Source organism: Colletotrichum chrysophilum, assembly GCF_026319265.1.
Source record: "Colletotrichum chrysophilum strain AFK26 chromosome Unknown scaffold_59, whole genome shotgun sequence".
Taxonomy (NCBI): Eukaryota; Fungi; Ascomycota; class Sordariomycetes; order Glomerellales; family Glomerellaceae; genus Colletotrichum; species Colletotrichum chrysophilum.
The window spans coordinates 273-24334 of record NW_026517346.1 but is presented as its reverse complement, the minus strand read 5'-3'; the positions used below and the strand labels follow the sequence as shown (position 1 = coordinate 24334).

The following is a 24062-nucleotide window of genomic DNA, read 5'->3' as shown; positions in this document are numbered from 1 at the left end:
CGTAGACTCAGACACAGATCGTAAGCGAAGGGCTCAGGGCACAAACCAAATGTCATCTGGAATTTACGGATGTTCACCAGGGTGTTGTCTTTCTCGACCTTTTTGAGCTCCTTCATAAGTTGAGGAGTCGGCTCAAGGTCGTCTGGGGTTAGAAATAGTGTGGCTCGGGGCAGCTAGATCGATAGATCAGTATGTTGGCTGTCACTGCATCCACGCTTTCGGCAAAAGCGCAGAGTCACGTACCTTGTACTGTCCAACTAAAGTCTTATTTGACTTCGTCTTCCCCTTCTCTTGTCCTTTCTGCATCTGCAGGAGAGTGTTTGCACTCATGCCAATGCTCACTTTGGAATAGCCGCCGTTCAATTTCGCATCAACTGACGATTTGGCGAAGCTGTTTTGCACCATGGACTCTCTTACACCTTCTTCAACGTCAATCACATCGATTTTGCTGCCGTCGTTGACGCAATAGTTCGGGATGGCACCGCCGTCAGTTGTCTATTTGGCATCAGCATCTCGAGAGCCATCAAAAGTAACGAGTAGAGATTGGCATCATTGCAAAAAAAGAAAAAGAAAAGAAAAGAAATAGAAAGAAAGAGAACTCTGTAAATATCGATGCATAGTGCATAAACAAGCTCAATATCATGGATGGAACATACCTGGGAATTGTTGAGTCCCTTCCTCAAGATAAAAGCGGGTTTTGGGGCCATTTTGATCTGATGAGTCTGAGGATCGGTGTACCAGCCATGCATGACGTTGCAGTTCTTCATTATGATGTTCCAATCCTTTACTTCGAGAGTCGATGGGGAACTATTGTTGATTTAGATTTAGTTCAGACTAATCTAGACCGACATTCATTTTCGAGCGCAAAGTGAGAACGAGGAAAACTTACATGATCTTCTCTGTCATTTCCATCTTGAGCATATCTTGAGTGATGGAGCTTGGCCTGGATTTCAAGTCAAGATACGAACTAGAGGGTGAACCAAACATGGCCCCGGGATTCTAGGATAAAATCAGTATCATGCCCGCAGAAGTCCAGCATAAATATTGACATACATCATTCTTTTGCATTATGACCCACTTGGAAACTCTGCAAAATGCCGAATAGCAATAGGCTGGGACGAATAAGTGAACAGTGCAAACTCGATCGTCTTCGAGCGTGCATGCGATCACTCTGACAGTTCATGCAGTAATTAAGTATCACCAAGGAAAGCCTAGACTACGGGAAGAAAATGTTAATGTTTTCGTTCACGTGGTGTTGAGATGGCTGAGCTGAAGAGCGCGTTCGGAATGAGACACATGGTCTCATCCGCTTTTGTATATTCCGCCGTTGTGTAGGTGTTTGGCCTTGGCTTCGACAGGACGCCACAATAACAGTTAGTCTCACGGATGCAGAACTCTTGTGTCTCAGACGAAGGTCTCGTTCCACGTGGCTTGAAACATCGCCAAATCTAGAGTTTGCAACGAAATATATAATATGACATGGAAAAGTGGAATGCCGAACTCGATTCACCACGCGCTTGCAGACAATCTGATCACAAATCTTGCAACGAATTTGCTCCGATCATGGCCGTTGGTTCCAAATCTCACCTGGCATCTTTCCTCCAAAGAGAGGCAGAGAAATGGCGGGGCCACCAAGTTGTCGTCTGGAAATGTGACAAGGGAGAAATCGAATTCTCCTGCGACACTCTACACGCTCACTTCGACCAGGGAGGAATGAAGCCCCATAACATGTGGGGGAAGGGCAGTCACAACTACGGACTGTGTGTCATACTACATGGTACTTTCCGTTACATCAACTCCTCGGTGAACAAAGACAAGTAAGTTATTCAGGAGAGTCTGAGAACTTCGACAGTTTGGTAACGATTTGCCCACAGTCACAACCTTTGGGTTTTATCAAATTCAACACAACCAGATGCGTGCAAGTTTAACGAAGAGAAGGGCGTCTCTTTCGCAGCACAGTAAGAGTCACCATTTCTTGTTTCGGCGACTCCTTGTAACTTGCTGATCATCATATTACAATAGGCCCCGACTGAATTCAACTTCGTGGATGAAGTATCTTAGCGATGAGTTACCACTTGACAAGGTGACACTTCCAGGAACCCGTTACAGCTGTGCTTCTGCCTCAAATATCGAAGACGCAGATGTGCACATTGAACCCGAAAACGAGACCCTCATTGAAAAAATCAAAGAAATGCACAAACACCACGACGATTCGATTTCCCAGCAGCTAAATAAGGGGATACGACTACTTGACATCTGTTGCGGAGTCGACAATTTCGTTTCACATGGGCCTTTGACCATCGCAAATACGTATGTGGAAGATGCCTTGGATGCCGTCAAGAAATTTGTAAAGAAACACGATACAGAGACCGTCGTCGTGTCGCTCAATTGGTCATCCTCCTGCGTCAAAGTCCTGGATTCTGCCAAACCTTGGCGGGGAGGGGGGTCCTCAACTCATGACGATACAATCCCGCCCGGCTTCCGCGATTACATTAAGGCGATCACCAAAGACGAAGTTTTCTACACTGGAAACACCTGGCCGAAGCTCAGCACCGCTCGCGGCAAGGTGGTGATTGCCTGCGGGTGGAAGACCGGTGATCACGACCATGGGGACCACTGGGGAGTGCATTATCAGCCACCAAAATGGCAGTTGGCTCGTTTCTCTACGCCATACGTACTGGACGAACTAATTAGCGAAAGGTGGGAAAAGATTCAAAACGAGCTTCACACATCCCCGCGTAAGCACCAGGCCGTCGTGCTTGCCGCCTCACTTCAGCATGATCCATACACGGAGACCGGATGGATTGAGCCACGCAAGACAGCCGTTGGTCTCCAAGAAATATTGAGAAAACACATAGAAGAACAGAGGAAGAAGATATGCGGGCTATGGGTCCATGGTGACTTCATGGAGAAAGACACGATTATGGCGATAGCCAAGCTCAACTGGGAAGGCTTCAAGAAGAATGAGCGGCGATTCCAGTTGGGCATATCTCCTTCTCAGGCCCAGCAGGCACTTAGAAAGGCAATCTAGACACTGTAGCAAATCCTCAAAGGACTCTAGCACAAGGCTACATACTATTACCGCTCGAAATTCGAATCACAACTTTACAAGTTCGCTTGATGAGTATCATTCGCACTCTGTACCGGGCGCTGCACGGATACTCAGTTCGGTCTCATAATATCCGCAGTCACACTTGGGGATCTTGGGCATGGATGAAATTGGGAAATTTCGGGATGCAGGCTGCCCACCTAGGCGACCCCTTTGTGAAACCACCATCAAGTCGCACTCGAGAAGGGAAAGCGCCTGGCGTATTCATTCGTTTCTTCCCGACCGCCTGTCTCGGCTCTTGAGTTTATGAGTGAGACATGGCACGAGATCAACGTCGTGTGCGGAATTTGCTTCCCACGCAGCCAACATGAGACACGGCCTGCTGAAACAACAAGACGCGAGTCGGATTGTGGCAACATAGGAAGCATCATATTGTTCTTGGCATTGCCGATTGGAGGATTGAGTAATATGTCTTTTCTGCGCGCAGAGATTGCAGTAAATAGTTTGGCTCAAAGCCACAGGCTTCCCTCCCGCTTGCCACTGTAACCCGCAAACAGAACGCCACCATCCGTTCCGCCTCCGAAAACTCTCACGTCCAATGAATGACGGGCTTGATAACCTTCAAAGTGATCAGCTGGCTGAATCATGTATGAAATCTGATCGTACTTACCTGGCCGGTGTGCATATCATGAATTGCTTGGTTGAGCTCAGAGGCTGGATACGTCTTGCATAGCCTGTCAATGGGGAACTTCCCCTCTTGGTGCATTGAAATCAACTTTGGAATGAAGTCTGGGGGGTATGAGTCGCCTTCAATGACACCAATGAGTCGCTTATTTGCCAACAAGAACGCCTGTGCGTCAATCTTGATGTCAGCCGCTGGCGGTGGCACGCCGACAAGTACTGCAGTACCAAGAGGCCTGACGCATGCAATCATGTCCTCAATGACCTTCAGAACGCCGGTGCAGTCGATCGCATACATGGGACCTCCGTCGGTAGCCTTCTGGATATCACGAACGATTTCTGAACTCTCTTTCGAGTTGAATGTGTGAGTAGCTCCAAGCTCCTTGGCTAGCTCGAGACGGCCGGGTACGATGTCGATGGCAATGATCTGGCCCACCTCCAAGTACTTCGCCGCCATCAGAGCAGCGAGACCGACGCTTCCCAGGCCGAAGACGACAATGGAGTCCGTCTTCTTTGGCTTGATCATATTCAAGACAGTTCCGGCGCCGGTCTGGAGCCCGCATCCGAGCGGGGCGTAAACCTCCATGCTTGCCGCTGCCGATTCCGGGCAACGGACAACTGATTGCCCGTTGACGACAGACATTTTGCAGAAAGACGAGTGCCCGAAGAACTGACTTCTCACTGAACGACCGTCGGCGAGCCTTCCGGGGGTACTCTTATCGCTGCGGACGGATCCAATGTTGAGTTTCGAAGATTCTGGGCAAAGAGCCGTGTGGCCACTCGCGCAGGTGTCACATGCGTTGCAGCTTGTAAAGGACAGGAGGACATTATCGCCCAAAGCCAGATCCTTGATTTTGACGTCTTTGCCGATTCCGCGAACGATACCAGCTCCCTCGTGGCCGAAGATGGCTGGGAACTCAATCATGGGCAAGCCTCCCTTCTGGGTCACGACGTCTGTGTGGCCTAGAGCATAGATGATGAGACCACTGATTGCTACCTTGCGATGTGAGAGAGAATCTCAACTTACAGACGCCACTGTACTTCATCTCTACCAAAACCTCGTTGGGTCGGATCTCGTCAAGTATGACTGGAACCAGCTTGAAGTCTGCGTTGACCTCCTCCACGACATACCCGACTGTCTCAATGTTCTTTTGGTCGCTACCGTTGGAAGCATTGTTGACGGCCTGCCCGGCAGCACGCTCGATATGTTCAACATGCTCGACATGCTCGGAATTGGCGTCGGCCTTCAAGCCACCACGTGGTACTCCAACTTGCGTCGCGGGAATGGTTGCCATTTTGTCAAGTCAGGTACTGAGAAGTGAGGTAGGATGGTTCAGATGAGCCGACGAAGCAGATGTTGATATTTGGTCCTATTTAAACGATATGAAGTACGGAACAAAATTGCAGCAACGGAATAATAACGCCGACCGACAGGCGGCCGCCTTATCGCCACGTCTGTCTTGGTCCATAGACCTGATACTGGTCCAAACGTCGGAACTCTCTCCAACCCCTCTGACGCGGTTTTCGGTCTCGGCAACCCCATGCCAGTGGATACCTGGGGTCCCGGTTTGCAGCTCGAAAGGCCGGGCAGACCCAGCACGAGAGTTTCCGTTTTTGCGGGGGATGCGGGGAAGGATAGTCAACGGCTAAGATCACGGCATGAGAGTTTGGAAGCATAAGGTGCAGAAGAAGACAATTGGACGAGATCCGTGCCACCGACGGTGGGAAAGCATTAACCGTCCGGTCTTTATGTGGGTTGGGACGACTTTCAGGTTGTTGCGAAGGGGGACAACTCGACGGAACAGGGGCTCGGAAGTTTGGAATCGGAATGCAGCGCCGCAGAGGTCGGAAATGGGCCGGAAACTTTTAAAACACTGTATATCAGACCAAATCAAACCGTCTTCTATCTCTTTGACTATTGTCATAAAGAACTAGCGAGAGCGAATGTCCTGCAGGTGACCGCATAGCCGCATCTTCCAACCGATACCCGTACTGCCGAGACTGGGGTCCGGGTCTACCGGATAGCTAGGAGGACTTGGCCAATGCACATACCGCGGACGATGTAACGAATCGTTATCATCAGCAGGACTATTGGTCCTCAGCCATCGTAGGTAAGCCTCACTACCTCGGCGGAGAGTTACAGTCATGTCAGGCGGATCAGCTGTACTTATGGACCCGAGCTAATAGACTAGCATAATATGAATGTTACAAGTAAGTGAGGAGAATAGCACGAACAACGGACCGAGGTGCCGTTCGGGTAGTAAAGTGAGTCGGAGTCCTTCAGAATTCTGTATGACGCAAACCTGCAATCCTGTACTGCATCGTCGTAGGCCGGTGTTTATTGTCATCGCATCTGAAGTATCATGACGCTCGGAATTACCAAAAGAGTGATAAGACCTTGTGTCGCAAAACTCCATGCAAAGCCTGAAACATCCATCAGTACCTGTAAACGATGAACCAAGGAGCCCATAGGTTACCTTACCTAGAGCTTCTACCCAATCATTGATGAACCAAGGGACGAGGAATGCCGAAACCTGCAAGACATGTAAGGTACATATCTGTTTAATCCAAGGACGTGCCGGCGATGAAACAATACTACTGCCATCACAACAGCAACCTCCCAGATGCATGTCAAAGGATGTTACGTGCTTACACTGTAGAGGACTCCGTACAAGGATATTACTTCCAGAACACGGCCTGGATACGCCGTGATTGCGTACGTAACCACTGTTACGTTTCCCATCTGCAATCCTGCAGCAACTGCGCAGTAAGTCAGTGAGGACATTTCCACAGCGGGAAGATGGGCATTGCCATTCTTACAGATAAATAAGGCGAGCTCGCCCGCCATAAAATGCCAATGACGATCAATTGATAGTCCCCACAAGATACATCCTCCCGTGCCGAGTAGAGCTGCAGGATAAGCAAGCCATAGGTACATAGCAGGTGTTATGATGTCGTTGTTGCTTTTTGAAAGCCGTGAAGCGAGATTGTCGAGCATTCGACCAGAGCATACGATTTCTATGGTGACAGTGCCGGAGATGAGGCCAAGCCAAAGCAGGCCTTGCGTTTGAGTGCTGTATTGCGCATATGCCACGGGCCCCATTGTGAGAATGGACACGACCCTGAAAGATCTCTGTCAGTAGAAGGTCACCAAGATGAGGACAAACTCTGTAGAAGTCCGTGTGTTGCAGTATTACTTACCACCAATACTGGAAGAATATGTAGGGGATGATGGCACACATGAGTCGAGGTTGTGTCAAGAGGTTCATGAATCGAATGGCTGTCATGAAAGCCCGCCTCTTAGATCCGACTTGAAGCTGCTGTACTTTCTGCAAAACCGTGAGTATAATCAAGAAGCCGAGTTGCGAATAAGCTTACCCAGAACCTCGAACTATTTGTTCTTTTGACACTTTCCAATTCTCTGTCCGGTGTGACACCATCAGATATCAAGTCCCGTGGATAGAATGTTTCTGGCAAGAGGAAAGCCTCCAGCAGCAGGAGAACGCCGTATGCAATTGCGACGTGGTACTGCACCCACAAGATCCCAGCACCAGCAACAAACCCTCCCACTATTTCCAGAGTCAGATCTACCCTTCCGTTAAACTCCAATCAAAACTCACGAAAGGCACCAATCATACCTCCTACATCGATCGACAAGATCCAAAGACCAGTCTTAAACCCTCTCTCGTGTTCGTACGTGATGTCTTGAACAATAGCAAATCCTACGTTAAGCGCTGGTCCGGCGCCAATTCCTTGAAGAAGGCAGAGCAGCAGATATGCCACATAGGGCAAATTGGCAGTCGTCGTGCAGCCGGTGGCTACCAGAGTGATTAGAGTAGTGCCCAGCAGAACAGGGCGACGACCCCAGATATCCGAGAACCCTGCAAAGAGCAAGATCTCGATGGCAAGACCCAGAGCAGGGACGCCTAAGGACCAATTAACCTTGTTATAACTGATGTTGAAATGCTCTTGGAGCAGTGGAAGTGATGCCACCGGTGCGGTTGTCAGGTAAATGGACAAGAAGCCGGCGTAACAAACAATGAATAAGATAAGTGCCTTTTCGGACTTTGACCAGTTCAGGGGATCTAACGGGTCCGAATTCGGTTGCGGGACCAGAGGTAGGCCGCGTGGGTCAACCAAGACTGCTCGTCCAGATGCCGGGACGGCCGGCGTGGGAACATGACCATCCGCACTCTCCCTCTGAAGGGCTTCACTCATCTGACTATCGTCCTTCATAGCCTTGCTGGGGTCGTCGCGTGTTGTCTTGGGGTCTTGAAGTTTCGACATCGTAGAGTATGCTCAGATAGTATGGAGACCGATGTCATTGAGAAAGAATTCATGGGTGATATTTGATTCATGTCAGGAGACTTGCGAAAGCCATCCTGACCTTCTCCCACCCTCTAGTCTCTAGCCATCCCGCGTATGTTGCCATCAGAAATGATGCATGCCCTCGATAAGCTGTGAACATTCTACGTAACCAGTGCCGGCAAATGACATCCGCATATCTCTCCCCGCGATAAAGAGATATGCTATCTCTGAAGGATGCTCGCAAATGGCCGGCCTGTTTCGTCCCACACGCTTGATGTCGGACGTTTGTGATAACAAGTTGTGGCCGGTGGCCAGCGGCTTATGCTGATCCGCATGAGCGGAAAATTGGCTTTTTTGAGGATTTTATCCATGGACTAGGTGCACAACATTAGTGGAAAGCAGCATGCGCATCCCATTTTAATGGATGCGTACATGGCCGGATAGACGACGGGCTGGTGTATCATGACTGAATTGGATTCTTCCTAAATAGGCAAGTTTTCCGCCCCTCCCCGGTCCATGACAAGGGGCGAGGTGAACACAGCGCCATGTGATCAGAGAACTATTCGAACAAGCAGCGGCGGATGATTTTTGAGTTTTTGACCCTAGTGTCTTTCGTGTGCCAGCAGCTGATTCAAATTTGAGTAGTTCAAGCTCCTAGTTCAGATCAAGACAGTGCAACGAAAATATTTTACAATAGACGTTCAACTATGAGGAACAAACAATACCAAGGTCAGCGTCTTTTCAGAATCCATGAAACTCCTGCTGACTTGACATATGGGTTTTACAGAGCCAGGAGCGATGCCCCCCGATCAACACGCAAACGACCCTACTGAGCGAACAACACTCCTACGACCAAGATCATCAACATCTTCGTCGAATCCAACCGGCAGGTGTGAATATGGCCTACTAAAAGAAAGCAAGATTGGGTTCAAAGAGGCCGTTCTTTTGCTTAAGTTGTCGTTACCGGTAATTGCAGCATACCTCCTGCAAAACTCGTTCCAAACCGTTTCAATGATGCTCGTTGGGCGACTCTATCCCGAGAGTCTATCAGTCGCCGCCTTCTCATACATGTTCAGTACATGCACTGGATGGCTCGTCGGAATGGGTGGTTCGACTGCTCTCGATACCCTTGCTTCGACCGCTTTCACTGGCCGCGACAAGCACTATACAGGCATCCTCTTACAAAGAGCCACGATTGTTCTCACATTGTTCTTCATTCCGGTAGCACTTATCTGGGTGTGTGTCGAGCCTCTATTTGTCGCTCTTGGTCAAGATAAATCACTTTCGCATGATTCGGCCAGGTTCCTGACGCATCTGATTCCTGGTGGTCTTGGATACATCTACTTCGAAATACTCAAGAAGTACTTGCAAGCCCAAGGAATCGTGCAGCCAACAACCTACGTCCTCCTGGTTACCGCTCCCATTAGTGCTGGTCTGAACTATTGGTTTATCAAGTTTTCAGGCTTTGGTGTGATGGGAGCTCCTTTGGCAACTGGCGTCGGGTATTGGCTGTCTTTCTTTGGCCTTTTCGCTTACGCATGCTTCGTCGAGGGATCCGAGTGCTGGAACGGTTGGGATAGGCGTTGTCTTGAGAACCTGCCAGCCTTTTCCCGCCTCGCTTTCCTCGGGTTTGTCCACTTGGGCACGGAGTTCTGGGCATTCGAGATTGTTGCTCTCGTTGCCGGGCGCCTTGGCCCGCTGCCGCTGGCTTCCCAAAGCGTTCTCATGACCGCAGATCAAGTACTCATTACCATACCGTTTGGCATCGGCGTGGCGACCAGTATCAGAGTTGGTGGGCTGCTTGGCCTCAGAGACAAAACCGCTGCCATCAGATCCGTCAAAGTCGCGATATTCTTGACTCTATCGGTGGCTACTTCCGTCATGATTTTGTTGATTGTCAGCAGATCTCGATTTGCTGCTATCTTCACACCTGATGAGACAGTGATATCATACACAGCAAGGGTACTGCCATGGGTGGCTTTGTTTCAAATATTCGATGGGCTCAACGGGAGCTGTGGAGGGTCACTTCGTGGGATGGGAAAACAGAACGTTGGCGCCAGTATCAACGCTCTCGCATACTACGTTGTCGCGTTGCCGCTTGGTACTTGGATGGCCTTTTCAGGATGGGAACTTTTGGGACTCTGGATAGGACAGACTATAGGCATGATTCTAGTCGCAGGCTTGGAGCTTGCTGCGATTCTTTCCAGCGACTGGGATGATGAGATCAAGAAAGCATTCCAGAGGATAGGTGCCTAGTTAGTCATATTCCATCACGAAAATTGCACGTAACTTTGTCAAGAACTATTGCTCGGGTTTAATACTGCCTGAATGTATGTAACTAAGATCCTATTTGGGTCGAATTACCTCTTTTGCTATATGAGGGCGTTATGCATGGTCTTTGAGACGCTGGAGACCATTCTGTTCTGCAGCTTTCGGCAGATATGGGCCTCTGTCCTATGACATTCATTGTGTTGATTGCCCTGGTGTGCCCTCGAAATGATCAACACCAGACCACGATCCCACAGGCGTTTGTGACAGCACACTCGGCTTCTCATGTTATTTGGACACATGCATTACCCAGTCGAAATCATGGTCGGTAGCTCTCCGATGCCCGGGTTCTTTTGGTGGGGCTTGCGGATAACTTTCCTGTCGTGGTTAGTTTCCACCTATTCCTACGATGAAAACATCAGCCATAAGACACAACTTCCATGAATTTCGGAGCCAGCGAAAGAGATTTTCATCCTCTTCAAGAGCTTTTCATCTACTCAGAAAAGCAATGTTTAGAACGTTTTACTATTGCTGCTTGGTGGCTGGATCACTCGCCCATGCAGTGCAAAGACCGCTGCAGGGCAATGACGACGCCGTGATACCCCAAAACTACGAATATGTACAGTTTTCTACCAAGAGCGAAACTCAATAACATTGCTGACTTACTGCAGGACAACTCTGCCTTTGCGGGTATCACAACCTATGGGCTGTTGCCTCACCTCCCTTGCCTTAAGGATGAGTCTGTTGCTTTCGACATTGCCACTGTCGGTACGTATTTCAATAAATGACCCCTTCCATTTTGTAATTGGGTGTATGGTTGACTTCCGTGTTAGGAATCCCTTTCGATAGCGGCGTTACCTATCGACCAGGAGCTCGATTTGGCCCTTCGGCAATTAGACAAGCCTCTCGGCACCTGACTCTGGCGTTAGTAACTCGCGTTCCTAGAGATAGTCAATCGATCGAGCTAACAGGTCACTAGAGGAGGATACAATGTGTAGGTTACGCCAATATCTGTGCATTCATGTCCCTGACTCCATAAACAGAGCTCAGCGCGTGAATCCTCTCAAATTCTGGGGACGGGCCCTCGATTGCGGCGATATTCAAGCTTCACCGTAAGGAGTAATAACACACCAAAATGATTCTTGTATTGAGTCTGACGTCAAACCAGCCATGACAAAGAAATTGCAATGGAAGACATTGAAAAGGGGTACACGAGCCTCCTCCAACGCCCGGCCTACACGAAATCGACAGCTGCTAGACCGAACCCTCTTAAAACGAACCCTCGACTTGTCACACTGGGCGGTGATCATACAATTCTTCTGCCTATTCTCCGAAGCATTCACAAAGTCTACGGACCGGTCAGCGTCATTCACTTCGATTCCCATCTGGACTCGTGGAACCCAACGGCAGGGGCGCCTTCAGATGCTGCACAGATCACACATGGCAGTTTCTTCTACTGGGCAAACCAGGAGGGGCTGATTTCCAATTCGAGCAATATGCATGCTGGCCTTCGTACGACTCTGTCAGGACTTGGAGACCATGATGAGGACGAGCTGTGTGGTTTTGCGCGTATTGAGGCTCGCGAGATTGACGATATCGGCACACGCGGTATCATCGAGAAGATCATCGAGCGTGTTGGCACCAACAGGCCGGTTTATTTGTCCATTGATATTGACACACTCGACCCTGCCTTTGCTCCAGCGACGGGCACTCCCGAGACTGGAGGTTGGTCGACTCGGGAGCTTCGCGCAATCATTCGAGGACTCTCTGACATCAACATCATTGGTGCGGATGTCGTTGAAGTGTCTCCAGTGTATGACACAAATGCTGAGGTCACATCGCTTGCGGCCGCAGATTTGGTCTATGAGATCATGAGCATCTTTGTGAGGAAAGGTCCGATGACAATGGCTGATGAGTAAAGATCTCTTCAAAAGCTATTCGGATATCAACCCTTGCTGTTTGATTACACTATTGTCATTCTGTCTGGACTGTGCAACGCTAGAATAAGAGTGTTCGAACCAGGAGCAAGACGCAGATGCCTGTAAGAAGGCTGTTGCGCTGAACAATACACTTAACAATATGTTCCGACAGCTGTAACTTGTTACTTGTGAATGGTGTACTCTATTTGTGTGAAATTTGGTTGGAATGGACCATTACTGACAGCTCGTTCAACGACCTCGTAAGCTTCACTTGCACAGTGACACGTTTAAGAAGTGGAGAGCAACCTCCTTTTCTGTTGAATTGCCCAGAGCGAGGCATTTAAAAGTGAGATAAAAGTACGATGCTTTGTAAGCTTTTTCTCTCTGTCCATTTATGCTAGAATAGGGAATCGATGCAAAAGTCCGGTTCCACTATTGCATTGTCGTTAGTATCTTGACTCTACCACGGTTCGGTTCACTCACATTTGTAGAACCAGTCGGGCCACCTGCTTCCTGGGTCAAGGTCTCGTACTTGCCACACATGCTCCAACGAGAGGCATACATCCTTTCGATTGTACGTAAGACCCCTTGGTGTACGTAGCCGTTCAAGAATTCTTCTCCTCCCTTCACCTTCGACTGCTTCGCAGCCAGCAATGAAAAGTGGAAACAAAACGGCATGAGAAACACGAGATGTGACAGGAATCTTCCCAATTTCGGACACGATAACCTGCACCTTCTTGCGTACCAGAGGAGCTGTAAATGGCATGCCTTTAAGGCGCGCATAGAAGAGTAGGAATGCTGCTGCGTGCATGGCCTCGTTCAGAGACCGCAGTTCCTTGGGGTCTGTAGTGCCTGTTTTGGAAAGATCCAGATCAGCTTCTCTAGCGGTAAGAAGTTCTTCTTCTAGCTTTATCATTTCCATTCCCATTGATGCATCCGATATGTAATGATTAATGGTCGAGCGAGACTTCTGAATGTCGAGAAGCCTAGCCAGGCGAAGAAGGGGGTTGACGAGACGAGAAGAAAATGCGTAGATCGGGTGATTTGTCCAGTCGCGGAAGGAAGGTAGATAGTTGTGCTCAATCTCTTCTCTTCGCATCTCCAAACCACGGTAGATCTTATCGCTCACCGGTTCTCGAGAACTCTGAAATGAGCATACGGTGGATATAATACTCCATCGCAACATGGAGAGTATCAGCTGGATGAACGGTGCAAGGAGATCTGAGGAGGATTGTGGACGTGTAGAAAAGCCGATAGCAAGTGTGCCTGCGTAATGCAAATATTCTTCGGAGTCATCCTGGCTAAAATGGTGTAGGAATATACCGCATGCAACGATTGAGAACAGAGACCAGCTTTGTGCACCAAGTGATGGCGTTTCGGATTTCAGGGCAACAGAAGCTCTTTTTGAGCAATTCCTAACGAGTTGGTGGAATTCGTTGCCGCTCCTACTGGTGTTGTACTGAAACGCAGCAAAACAGAAGATCGCGGACCGTAAACTTTCGTTCGAAATCGCCATTTGTGGGATAGTGGCTATGAACGGGTCTTGCGATCCTTGGAACCTACATAGGTTTTGTTCGTCGAGGCACAGAAATCCATCTTTTGTGATGTGCAGGAAATACTGCCAGAGGAAACGCCTCTCAGGCGATGAGAGCATATCCGGGGGCCAAGGCATCGGACAGTGAGTCGTTGATAATGACATTTGGAAGGATTCCTGGTAGTTCCCACCTATTGTGTTATAAGAAACCAAGCTTGAATTTGTTTCAAGATCATTTAGGATGGAGTCGAGGGCTTGGTCGAAGGTTGGAGAGTCCAAGAGCTGTGTCTCCAGTTGTATATCGTCGAAGACGGAAACTAATGCGTCGTTCGAAGCCAGCTCTCCATTTGATTCCGCACTCGGAACAGCATTTTCTTCTGTGAAAATTGTCTCAAAGTGAGGATCGCCCGTATTGACGGCTTGACTGGCGGGAAAACTGTGTCTCAGAATTCCACCGTCGCCTGTGTGGAGGTTTGGGGGCCAGAGATCGCTGGCTAGATCATCAGTTGAAGTTTCATCGTGACCAGCCACTGGAAGGGCCCTAGATGCAGGGCGGACCGTTGAGCCAGGATTTGGGCTTGGGCTCTCAAATCTTCTGTCGCTAGCAATATGTGTTCGTTTGCTTGGCCCTTGATCCTCGGACTCTCCGGGGGTCCATATCTTGAAGACTTCCAGGTCACAAGCCAGGTGAGATTTCAAGCACTGTGAACATTTGGGGCGCTTTTTATCGCACTACACACCCGTAACATTAGCTCCTTGTTTTGGTGTACATGGTGATAGTGTCATGAACCAATGACCCGTCGGTCCACGGAGCATTCCGTCGGGAGAGACGTACTCTTCGCTTCTTCCGAACGCACTGCGCACATGCCCCTCTGGTCCGTTTGCTATGCCTGGTAGGCATACTTGACAAACAGAATGTGACTGATGACGAATTTCTGCACTTTCAGACGTAGTCCGTGGAAAGATTATTGAAGAAAAGATTGCGGCTCGGTTGGCATATGTTGGGGCTACAAAAGTTTATCTCGGCCCGGAAGGCCACGGAGGCCGTGCGGAGCCAAGGTCCCTAGATAAGCTTAGGTAACACGCACCGGTCCGAGTGCCGCATCTCCTTAGGTCCAGGATCTGGGACTCTCGCAACTTTACTATTTCTAGAAATCAAATGATGGATTCCGTACTACATGTATCAAATTATGATAAACTTTGCAAATTATGGTCAAAAGACGTCGGGGGGGGGGGGGGGGGGGGGGGGGGGAAATTTAAAATTCGGTGTCCAAACATTAAGCAAGCCCGAAAAAAATATAATCAATTTCTGTCTCAAAATAACCCATCGAAATTCAAAAGGCACCTTTAGTCTCTTCGGACCTTCGATGTACTCATAATGCGGTAATTCTTCCAAAGCCTCTCTCAAAACCTGGAACCCTTGGAAGAGATCAGCATCAGGGATGGTCAAAGCAACACCCAGACGAATGCGACCATGGGGACCGGGGAAGACGAGGAGACCTTTGCTGGCGCACAGCAATGAAAACCGCCGAGGAGTGATTTTCTCAGGTCTAGTTTCGTACTCGGTGTCAAGTAAGATATTTAAGTCGGCGCCGAAAGCCGGACAATACCGCAGCCAGGGGAATTTCCATGTCGATGTCTTCGAGACCCATTTGGCGTGAATATCTCGGGCCCGCTGTTCTAGATTTTCCTCTTCGTAAATCTGCAGTGCGGTGGTCACAGCTGTGACAGCCATTGAAGACATTGAAAATGTGCTGACCGATTGGTATGGCTTCATTTTGTCCATGACTTCATCTGGGCCGAATACAAATGAGGTTGGCCACACGCCTCCAGAGATAGACTTTCCCATGGTCACCATGTCCGGTTTTTGCTCGGGTCCCATCCAGTCACAACTTAAGGACTTGCCGGTCTTGCAGAAACCCATACGAACTTCGTCTGCGATGAAGAGGATGTTGTACTGCTTACACAGCTTTCGAACGCCAATGCAAAATTCAATCTCTTCCTCCATAGACCTTGGGACTGTGAGTCAAACTGGTCGAACGTGTGTTAGGTATAGGTGTGGAAGATGACTCACCTGGCAAGTCCATGAAGTGGCTCCATGATGACTGCAGCGATGCGTTCATGCATCTGCTCAAATATCTCTGCATAGTCTTCAACATGAAGGTAGCGAAGAACCTTGCCTGTTTGGGGATTGATATTCGTCATGTTCTTGCTGAATGTCGCGAATTCTGATCTGCACATTATTATAATTATACGGTGAAGCGCTGATATGATGTAATGGCCTACCTCCCCAACCAGCCTCCGGCTCCATGAGAGGCCACACACCGGAAAGTGTACCGTGGTAGTTGTCTGAAGTTCCGAGTACAAGGACCTTTTCCGGGTCGATCTGCTTGATGTCGACTCCCCATCCGCGCGCCAACTTGCAAGCGGTATCTGTAGCTTCGGAGCCAGATGTCATGACCAACACCTTTTGATAGCCAAACTTATCACACAAGCGTTTGGCTAGATGGGGCCATCCCTCCGCTTGGCCGGCAATGTTGGCGAGTGTGACTAAGTGCAAGTCAGCACAAGATTATCAGGAACGTAGCTAAAGTATGGTGTTCACTTTTCTTAGCTGAGTTTACTTGCGCTTCCAAAAGCCTTGGGTGGCATTGCCCAAGGTTGCTGGCACTAAATCCACAGATGAAGTCAATTAGCTCCCGCCCATCAGAATCCTTGAGCTGAAGTCAGTGTCAAGGGCAAGGGCCATTGGGTCTGGGGAAAATCTTACACGAAGTCGAGAACCTTGTCCAGAGACTAGGTACACTGGCAAGGAGTTGATCCCTCCAACGCTGTAGCGCTTGTTAACCTCGTCTAGTGCACGGCCAGGTGCCGGCAGTGAGAGAGAGAGTTTCGTTGTTGCCACGCTGTTCGACATGATTGACACACTTAATTATCTACTGAATTCGCCGGAAAGAAACAAACTGAGGTGATGGATAAATGTTGTGTTGAAAACGAGCTCAAGTTATCTGCACGCAATAATGTCCCTTTTCAAACTGGCCTCATTCCATCAAGAGGGCCTCAGGTGCGAACATCGCAATATCCTAATCGGGAAAGTTTACCACCAGCATCACGTTAACCGTAGCCCAGAGGCCCCTTACTGCGAAATATTGCACGCAAATGGTGTAACATAATATTATCTCAGTCGACGGCCAAGAGTCTGATGGACTTGATTCACGATTGCAGATTGCTTCGGAGAAGCGCGGACGTTTGCCGCCTTGAGAATGCCGTTATCTCGGAAAGGGGGCTTGCGAGCGCCCGGAAGTCCACAGCAGCCACCGTATTTTCAGAGCAGTTTTCTGCATCACAGTCCTGCCCTCAACACCGCATGACTTCATTGGCACAAGCTGGGAATCTCAAAAAGAGCTAATACCATAATCGCCTCATTTGCGGAAAAGTTGCCTCTTTTCAAATCGCAGCCACTGTCACGCGGTCACAGCACGAGGATGCATCAATACTGCGGCGGAAAAGTTGCCCAAAACGGACTGGTCGCGCTCCATCTTTCTCCGCCGGTGTCCCCCATCACAGCAAATTGAACTAAGTTGCGACTCATGGCTAACGGTCAATCAATCGGCATTTCTCTGTTTATCTCCCATGTATGTACCTTCTCTTAGAACTAAGATAAGGAAATCGGATATGTTTTCTTTCTGGTTGAAGGTGCGGCGGTCGGCGCTCTCGGATTCCATCTTACATCCCGCGGCGTCCGCTACCACGTTCTCCCAAGTACGCAGTAGCAGTGCATTGACAGCGATGGGGATTTGGTCAGCTAACAAGAGCAATAAAAACGAGTCTGATCACCTAAAAAGCCTCTTTTTGGGTCTATTCAAACCTCTACTCTGTATCAGAGGTCTCGATCATCAAATTTGTTCCGTCATCACAGCAAACCGCTTCAGCTATGCTGCAGGAACCGATTACCCTGCAACTTATTCCGGTCCCTCGGGACCAGATCATGCTCATTGCATGTACTTTGGTCGTCGTGCTATGGGTTTGGAAAGCCCGTCTCCAAGCGACATGCAAGATTCCAGGCCCCTGGCACTTGAAATTGACTGGCATATTCGTCAAATATCATGAACTATTCGGTTATAAGAGAAAGTGGATTCACAACCTTCATCTTCGGTACGGTCCCGTTGTTCAAATCGCATCCAACGAAGTCTCTTTCGCAAGCTACACGGCAGCAAAGCAAATTTACAGCGCTGGGAATAAAGATTTCCGAAAGACGGAGTTGTACTCTCTGTTCGAGCAAGACGGTCACATGTGAGTGCCAGCCGCGGGGGTTCCTCTTGTCCATTCATAATCTGACTTCTAAAGCAACCTGTTCACTGCCCTTGATCATGACAGCGTATGAAGACCACTTTCGGTCCGGAGACGACGCGCTCTATGGCTAACTTGACCGATTGTAGCACAGCACCATACGGCGCCATCTCGCTGATCGGTACTCAAACTCATCGGTTCTTCGGCCCCAGATTACCGAGATGATAGATGAGCGAGCCAAAGCCTTTGTGGCGGTGTGTGCGGCATCAGATACAGCAGACATCTATGTTGGTTTCCTGAGGTTGTCTGCATGATCTGCCTACTGACTATCTGCAGTTTTCTTTGCATGCATACGCTCTTGACTGTGTGACTGGGATGTTGTTTCATCCTCACAGAACAGACTCACTAGTCGATCCTAGTGACAAGCAGATGGTACAACTGCTTTCTTACTCCAATACCCGTGAAGGTATATCTTACGAACGCTTATTCGAGCTAAAGCACAATTTTCAATATGTTCTAATCACTGACTTTTTCTGTAGTTACACTTTTAACGCATTACCTCCCGCTACTAGCGGCACTTTGGGCAGCTCTGTTTCCCAAGTTTCCCGAACTGGAACGGGGAAGTAGCATGGTGCGGAAATTTGTGCAAAGCTCATTGGAAACCGGGGATCATTCTGATTTCACCGTCGCAAGAAAGCTTCTAGAGTCAAGCCACATCAGCAGGCCTCTGGCTGAAGCTGAGTGTCTCGACCACATTGGCGCCGGAATCGAAACCACAGGCGATACTCTGTGCTGGCTCATGTGGGAATTGTCTCAACTCAAACATCAAACTAAAATGGAAAGGCTTCATAACGAGCTTGCTGAAACAGGCATTGGAAGATCTCTTAAATGTCTGCCATACCTCAATGCTGTCATTCAGGAAGGTCTGCGTCTGTTCGCCCCGGGGACGCTACCTCTTCCACGCTATGCGCCAAAAGAAGGCGCTTTCGTGGATGGATACTTTATTCCCAAGAATACTATCGTGGAGTGTAACTCTTACTGCATGCACCGTTTGGATGAGAGCACATTCCCGAACACAAACGAGTTCATTCCCGAGAGATGGCTGGATGCCGAAAGCCACACTGATCGACAACGGCTATTCTTCGCCTTCGGGCTTGGTCCACGGACCTGCATAGGCCGACAGTAAGTTTGACTATTTCAGATGCTTCAGCTCTCAGGTGAAGATGAGCGAGAATTATACAGATTGCTAACATGATGTACATTTTGTAGTCTTGCTGTGGCCGAGATGAGAGCTTGCTTGAACGCGGTGTATTCCAAGTATCGTACCATACCCGCCCCGGATATGCGTTCAAGCATGGAGATGGATGACCAGGTCCTAACATCTCGTCCACGAGATCTGTGCTGCAAGATTCAATTTGTGCCTTGGGGACCCGAAGCATGATGTATTGAAGTATCTTCATCATATAATGCAGACATGAGGTGTATATGGATATGCACTTTTACAGCTCACTCATTTGCCTCACAGTCGAGCTCATGTATGAATGAATATTGTACCCAAGAAAATTTGCAGGTATCAGTGGTGGGATTCCAGCATTACTAAGTTCCTTGATCTCTCATAGGAGTTGGTACAATTATTAGCATTATTATTTGACGACGCTCAGCTTTTATCTATCGCCATGTCTCATTAATCATTAAACCCGCCCAAGCAAGATATCCGAACCTATCCTGAGTGAACCTATATACTCAGCCAGCATTCCAGTACATGTCAATCTCCTTGATCCTGAAGACCGCGTCTTGGGACGGCGGCCCCGCACTCCAGTACTTGTCGCCGTCGGCCCAGTTGTTGAACACCCAAGTGCCAGCCACGGATGGAACGTTCTTCGTCGAAGTCCAGACCAATTTGCCATCAATGTAGAACATGGTCTTACCAGGCACCCAATCCAAGCGGTACTCGTGCTCAGTAGTCGTCGGATTGGCTGGCAAAGCGACAGGATTTGTCGTCTTCAGGCCACTACCATCCACTGCTTGGTTTGAAAGCCATAGATAACGCGTGCCGGATTTGGAGTTGGCAGTTCTCGCTGCATCGGTGTTGCTGTTCGATTGGCCGTTTGATAGGAACTCAATGTCCGTCTCTTGAGTATCAGACTGGTAGAAGAACATTCCTGGGCAATTGTTAGCATGCGGCTTGGTATACTGGGAGGATTCAATCTTACCGTTGCAGACTCCAGCCGGCTCAGAGAGAATAGCCACTGTCCGAACAGAGGCGTACTTGATTTTTGACGTGGTCGTAACCTCGGCCGATCGAAATGACTTGTTCTTTACCCAAAGTTGTAGGTAGCCCCCGCCAACAATCACGTTCGCGGGTGAAAAGAAGTATGTGTCAACTGGGTAGTTGCTCATTTTCAGTCCCGCAGGAAGAGAGGTGGCTTTGCTGAAATCATAGTATGAGTTCTTCTGGAAACCGTATTTGCCGTCGACCATCCACATTCCTTTCGTGTAGACGCCTCGCGCGGACCGTTGCGCGGTGGCCAGGCCTGAGACAAGCAAGGCGACAAAAATCGATAATGATGGATGCATGATGTGGTTGGAGCCTTGTGTGGATGGAGAGTGTGCCTCTTCCATCAATACCCAACGTCGACCCCGTCATATATACCGTTTGACGCCCTCAGGACATGTTCTTGGAAGCGGCCGATGATCGTCTTAGACAATTTTCTTGGTCCACGGCGTGGCGCGCTCCCGTGCGGGCCAGACGCTCTTAGGGTCCTGCGGCAGTGGCCGATGGCTATAGCTTCACGGCTAAGACATTCACAATACGCCAGACGAAATCGAGACAGGTCCGGAGATTTTGTCTGCCCGGCCGTTTTCGGGGTGTGCTTAGCCCCAAAGCGGCATTCCAACGACGCTTTCACCACAAACGGCCAGGAAAGCTCCTTTCATCCAACAGCCGGGAGCTTGGCCAGGCTGGTGATTTTCAGGGTAGACGACTGGGCATGGGTGGCTCAGCATGCTTGCGGCTCACGGCATTTCCAGTCCGACCAACCGAGCTACAAATTTTCGCTTTCACCGGGAGCCATACAAGATGAGCACTCAACACCGTCGATCCAGAGACCAGCCTAGTCCAAGCTTCGTCATCCGGCCGCAAGAAGACCTAGATTGCGTCAATTCATGTGTGTGCCAAGAGCGTAACATAAAGGAAGAAATCAGGGTCCAAGAAGACCCTACATCTAGATTCATCACACTGACGATCCGGCTTCGTCTCTTCAACGGTAGATGTCATGTCGAAATTTGATTTTTTTAAGAATGTGACAGCGCCTCTTTAGTCAAACGGCACGTCATGGTGTCCCAAGCCTCGTCTACTGCACGAGTGATGTGACGATGCAGGACCTGGAAATATGCATCAGGTAACATGGGTGGATAAACCCGCCATGGAGTCCGGATGGATAAGCCGACATGGTAAGTGAGCCGCGAACCACACCTCCTTGGTCTTTCGTGGTGTCTGGTCCAAGAAATTCGGTCTCGGTTGGCCACGATGCGGGTCGTACAAGTCGCATGCTGGGCAAGCAATCCACAACTCGTTTGGGTTACCCACTATCCTCGATAGTCTAGTGGTGAGGATATCGGCTTGTCATTGACACGATTCGCCGGGGACCGGGGTTCAATTCCCCGTCGAGGAGATTTTCTTTTGCTTTTGTGTGTCTTTGAGAATAGAGGGCAGATACACCTCTGTGACGGTTGTTTGTAACCGTCTTTATTATCCATCCCACACCAATAGTTGGATTCCATGGCTTACACGCCGCACAGCTTCTGGTGTGCGGTATTTCATCCAAAAAAAAAAAATTGATAGGCTGTAGTTGCAGTTACTGATTGCATTTTGCTGGCCGTGCTTTTTTCATCATGATTGGCTTGCGACGGAGACGAAGCGACAAGACGAAGCGCTGGACTGTGGTTTTGGCGTCGCGTTTTCGGCGTCCTCAGATGTGCTCATTTGATCCGCAACGAAGACAGGACAGCGAACGGAAGGATGACTGCAATAAGTTAAGGTGCATCAACATTCCAACAAGTGCCATGGCCCAGCCACCACCGGAGCGGAGAATAGTGACGGGGGGCACGGGCCCAGATTCGGGTGGGATTCCGTAGTCGAGCGGACCCGGCATCCGGGGTTAGCACCGAGGAAAACGAAGGATGATTTGCAACAACGAAGAAAGGTAACGAACAGACTTTTGGTTCAGCACTGCAGGTCTTAGTATAGTTCTCTGAGTCTATTTCGAATAAAACGGAAAAAAGGTGTCCAAGTCACAGATTACCCCAGATTTCGTTGTCTTTTAGGCCAATCCCATGTAGCCATTTTTTATTTTTTCCTCCACGCCCCAAGGCTTTTACAATGCTGGGGACATACTTTGACAAGCTCACGGGAAATTGTATACTTTTGGAAGCATGCTGCCGCTTTCGAAGAAGCTGGAATGGGATACCCTTAAAATCAGAGGCTTGAATGGGCTAGCCCAGAGAGCCAGGAGCGAGCAGGGTGCGCTAGGTCTCCGCTTAGCTCCGGAGACTATCTATCAGCCACCGCTTTATCGTACCTACGTTCAGACCATGGAACTCGTCTGGATCGTGAGAAGAAGGCAGTGTGATCCTGGAGGTAAGCTGATGTGATGTCTGAGGACATTTGAACAGCCTCACTTAGTCCACCAATCCGCCTGACCCAACCCATTACTGATTATATTTCACGAGACATCACCACGACGCGTTTATACAAAAGCGTCTACTTACCCGCATAACCCGAACAGATTTTTTAATCGTCATCAGTCTTCATATTCAATCAGCTTTCTCTCCTATCTTTTCGCTATTCTCTACTTATCTCGTCGCTCTACGCTAGCACACAATCCCTATTGCAATCCACGGCACCTCAACAAAAATGAAGTTCTTCGCCGCAGTCGCTATCATTCCCACCATCGTCTCTGCGCTGGCCATTCGTGCGGCTCCACCCCCGGCCCCAGGGAACAACTGGGACGTGTACGCTCAGGACACAGCTCAGCTCAAGTCTCGTGGACTTTGCCGCGCTTATGTCGGCAGGGACAAACCCGCCAAAGCCGTCTGGGGCGCCAACATGTGCGCCGACTTTTGCGCACCGGCGAGACAACTGGCCCAGGACCAGAAGGTGTTCAGCGTCACCTGCATAGGCTCCGGACCTGCCCAGGGAGACTTTCCTGACCCTGAGGGCTACCGTTACGATCTCGGACAGTGCAAATGCAACGACCCTGTTATCAACTGGATTACCGAAACTGTCATTGTCGAGGGTCTTCCCGCCCTTGGCTTGGTCACTTGCTCTGTTTTCAAGATTGCTGTGACGGAGACTTTCGATCTTCTCACGGGTGTTGCCCGCGGCGCGCTTGGAACTGGCACGCAGACCTTGGCCAAGGTGGCGAAAGCACTCATCAAGGCTGGAAAGGGGTCGTCGGACTGGGAGGCTTACGTTAAAGAGCACCTTGCGGCTGGGGATGCGTGCGATTTCAGCGCTGCTAAGCTATTCAACGACTTCAGCAAGCTCACGGACTATAACATTGCCAACGTCATGTAGATGGGTCACCGGTGGTTCGCGACAGGCAACCCTCGACCTGATTGCGGAAAATACGTTCCACAGTCTACGGCATATGTCACTCGAGAAGCGAAACAGAGACTCGTGTTTTACTAATTATTGTTGTTTCATTGGTCTTTTGGTTTCAGTCAGCAGTTTTTAGGTAGGAACTTTTGGTCGCAACCGAATGAGACTTGTTTGGAGATTCCTGCATTGGATTTTATCGCCAGCATACCTAGATAGTACGTTTACCTTACAAATACAAATAAAATGATCTATTTTGATACAAAAGAAAACAAACCCGCCATCTGAAGTGTCTGGATACCATTGTGGTTGGCGAAGTAACAAGCAATCCAAACGGCTTACTTGTTATAGAGTCAAGACAAAGTCCAACTGTTACATACTAGCTCTCAAGACAGTGACCTCCCTGTAAGACGC

General features: G+C 49.3%; 5 protein-coding genes and 1 non-coding gene across 6 annotated transcripts; 3 read left to right on the top strand and 3 right to left on the bottom strand.

Moving 5' to 3' along the window:
• Positions 1 to 112: 112 nt before the first annotated feature.
• Positions 113 to 912, bottom strand: COL26b_007309 (uncharacterized protein; the record flags this gene model as incomplete). The annotated part of the gene is made up of 4 exons (XM_053180106.1): positions 113 to 142; positions 244 to 495; positions 657 to 807; positions 890 to 912. The coding sequence occupies 4 exons, from the start codon at positions 910 to 912 to the stop codon at positions 113 to 115; spliced, it is 456 nt and encodes a 151-aa protein (XP_053035877.1).
• A 2726-nt stretch (positions 913 to 3638) lies between these two features.
• Positions 3639 to 5025, bottom strand: COL26b_007308 (uncharacterized protein; the record flags this gene model as incomplete). The annotated part of the gene is made up of 3 exons (XM_053180105.1): positions 3639 to 3683; positions 3720 to 4723; positions 4758 to 5025. 3 exons carry the CDS (start codon positions 5023 to 5025, stop codon positions 3639 to 3641), a joined length of 1317 nt encoding a protein of 438 aa, XP_053035876.1.
• Positions 5026 to 11493: 6468 nt separating this feature from the next.
• COL26b_007307 (uncharacterized protein) lies at positions 11494 to 12225 on the top strand (the record flags this gene model as incomplete). The annotated part of the gene is made up of 1 exon (XM_053180104.1): positions 11494 to 12225. The coding sequence occupies one exon, from the start codon at positions 11494 to 11496 to the stop codon at positions 12223 to 12225; it is 732 nt and encodes a 243-aa protein (XP_053035875.1).
• A 7567-nt stretch (positions 12226 to 19792) lies between these two features.
• COL26b_007306 (uncharacterized protein) lies at positions 19793 to 20536 on the bottom strand (the record flags this gene model as incomplete). The annotated part of the gene is made up of 2 exons (XM_053180103.1): positions 19793 to 20211; positions 20263 to 20536. 2 exons carry the CDS (start codon positions 20534 to 20536, stop codon positions 19793 to 19795), a joined length of 693 nt encoding a protein of 230 aa, XP_053035874.1.
• A 1104-nt stretch (positions 20537 to 21640) lies between these two features.
• COL26b_007305 lies at positions 21641 to 21723 on the top strand. The gene has a single exon. It is a non-coding gene; the product is annotated as a tRNA-Asp (tRNA).
• Positions 21724 to 22964: 1241 nt separating this feature from the next.
• COL26b_007304 (uncharacterized protein) lies at positions 22965 to 23627 on the top strand (the record flags this gene model as incomplete). The annotated part of the gene is made up of 1 exon (XM_053180102.1): positions 22965 to 23627. One exon carries the CDS (start codon positions 22965 to 22967, stop codon positions 23625 to 23627), a length of 663 nt encoding a protein of 220 aa, XP_053035873.1.
• Positions 23628 to 24062: the final 435 nt, after the last annotated feature.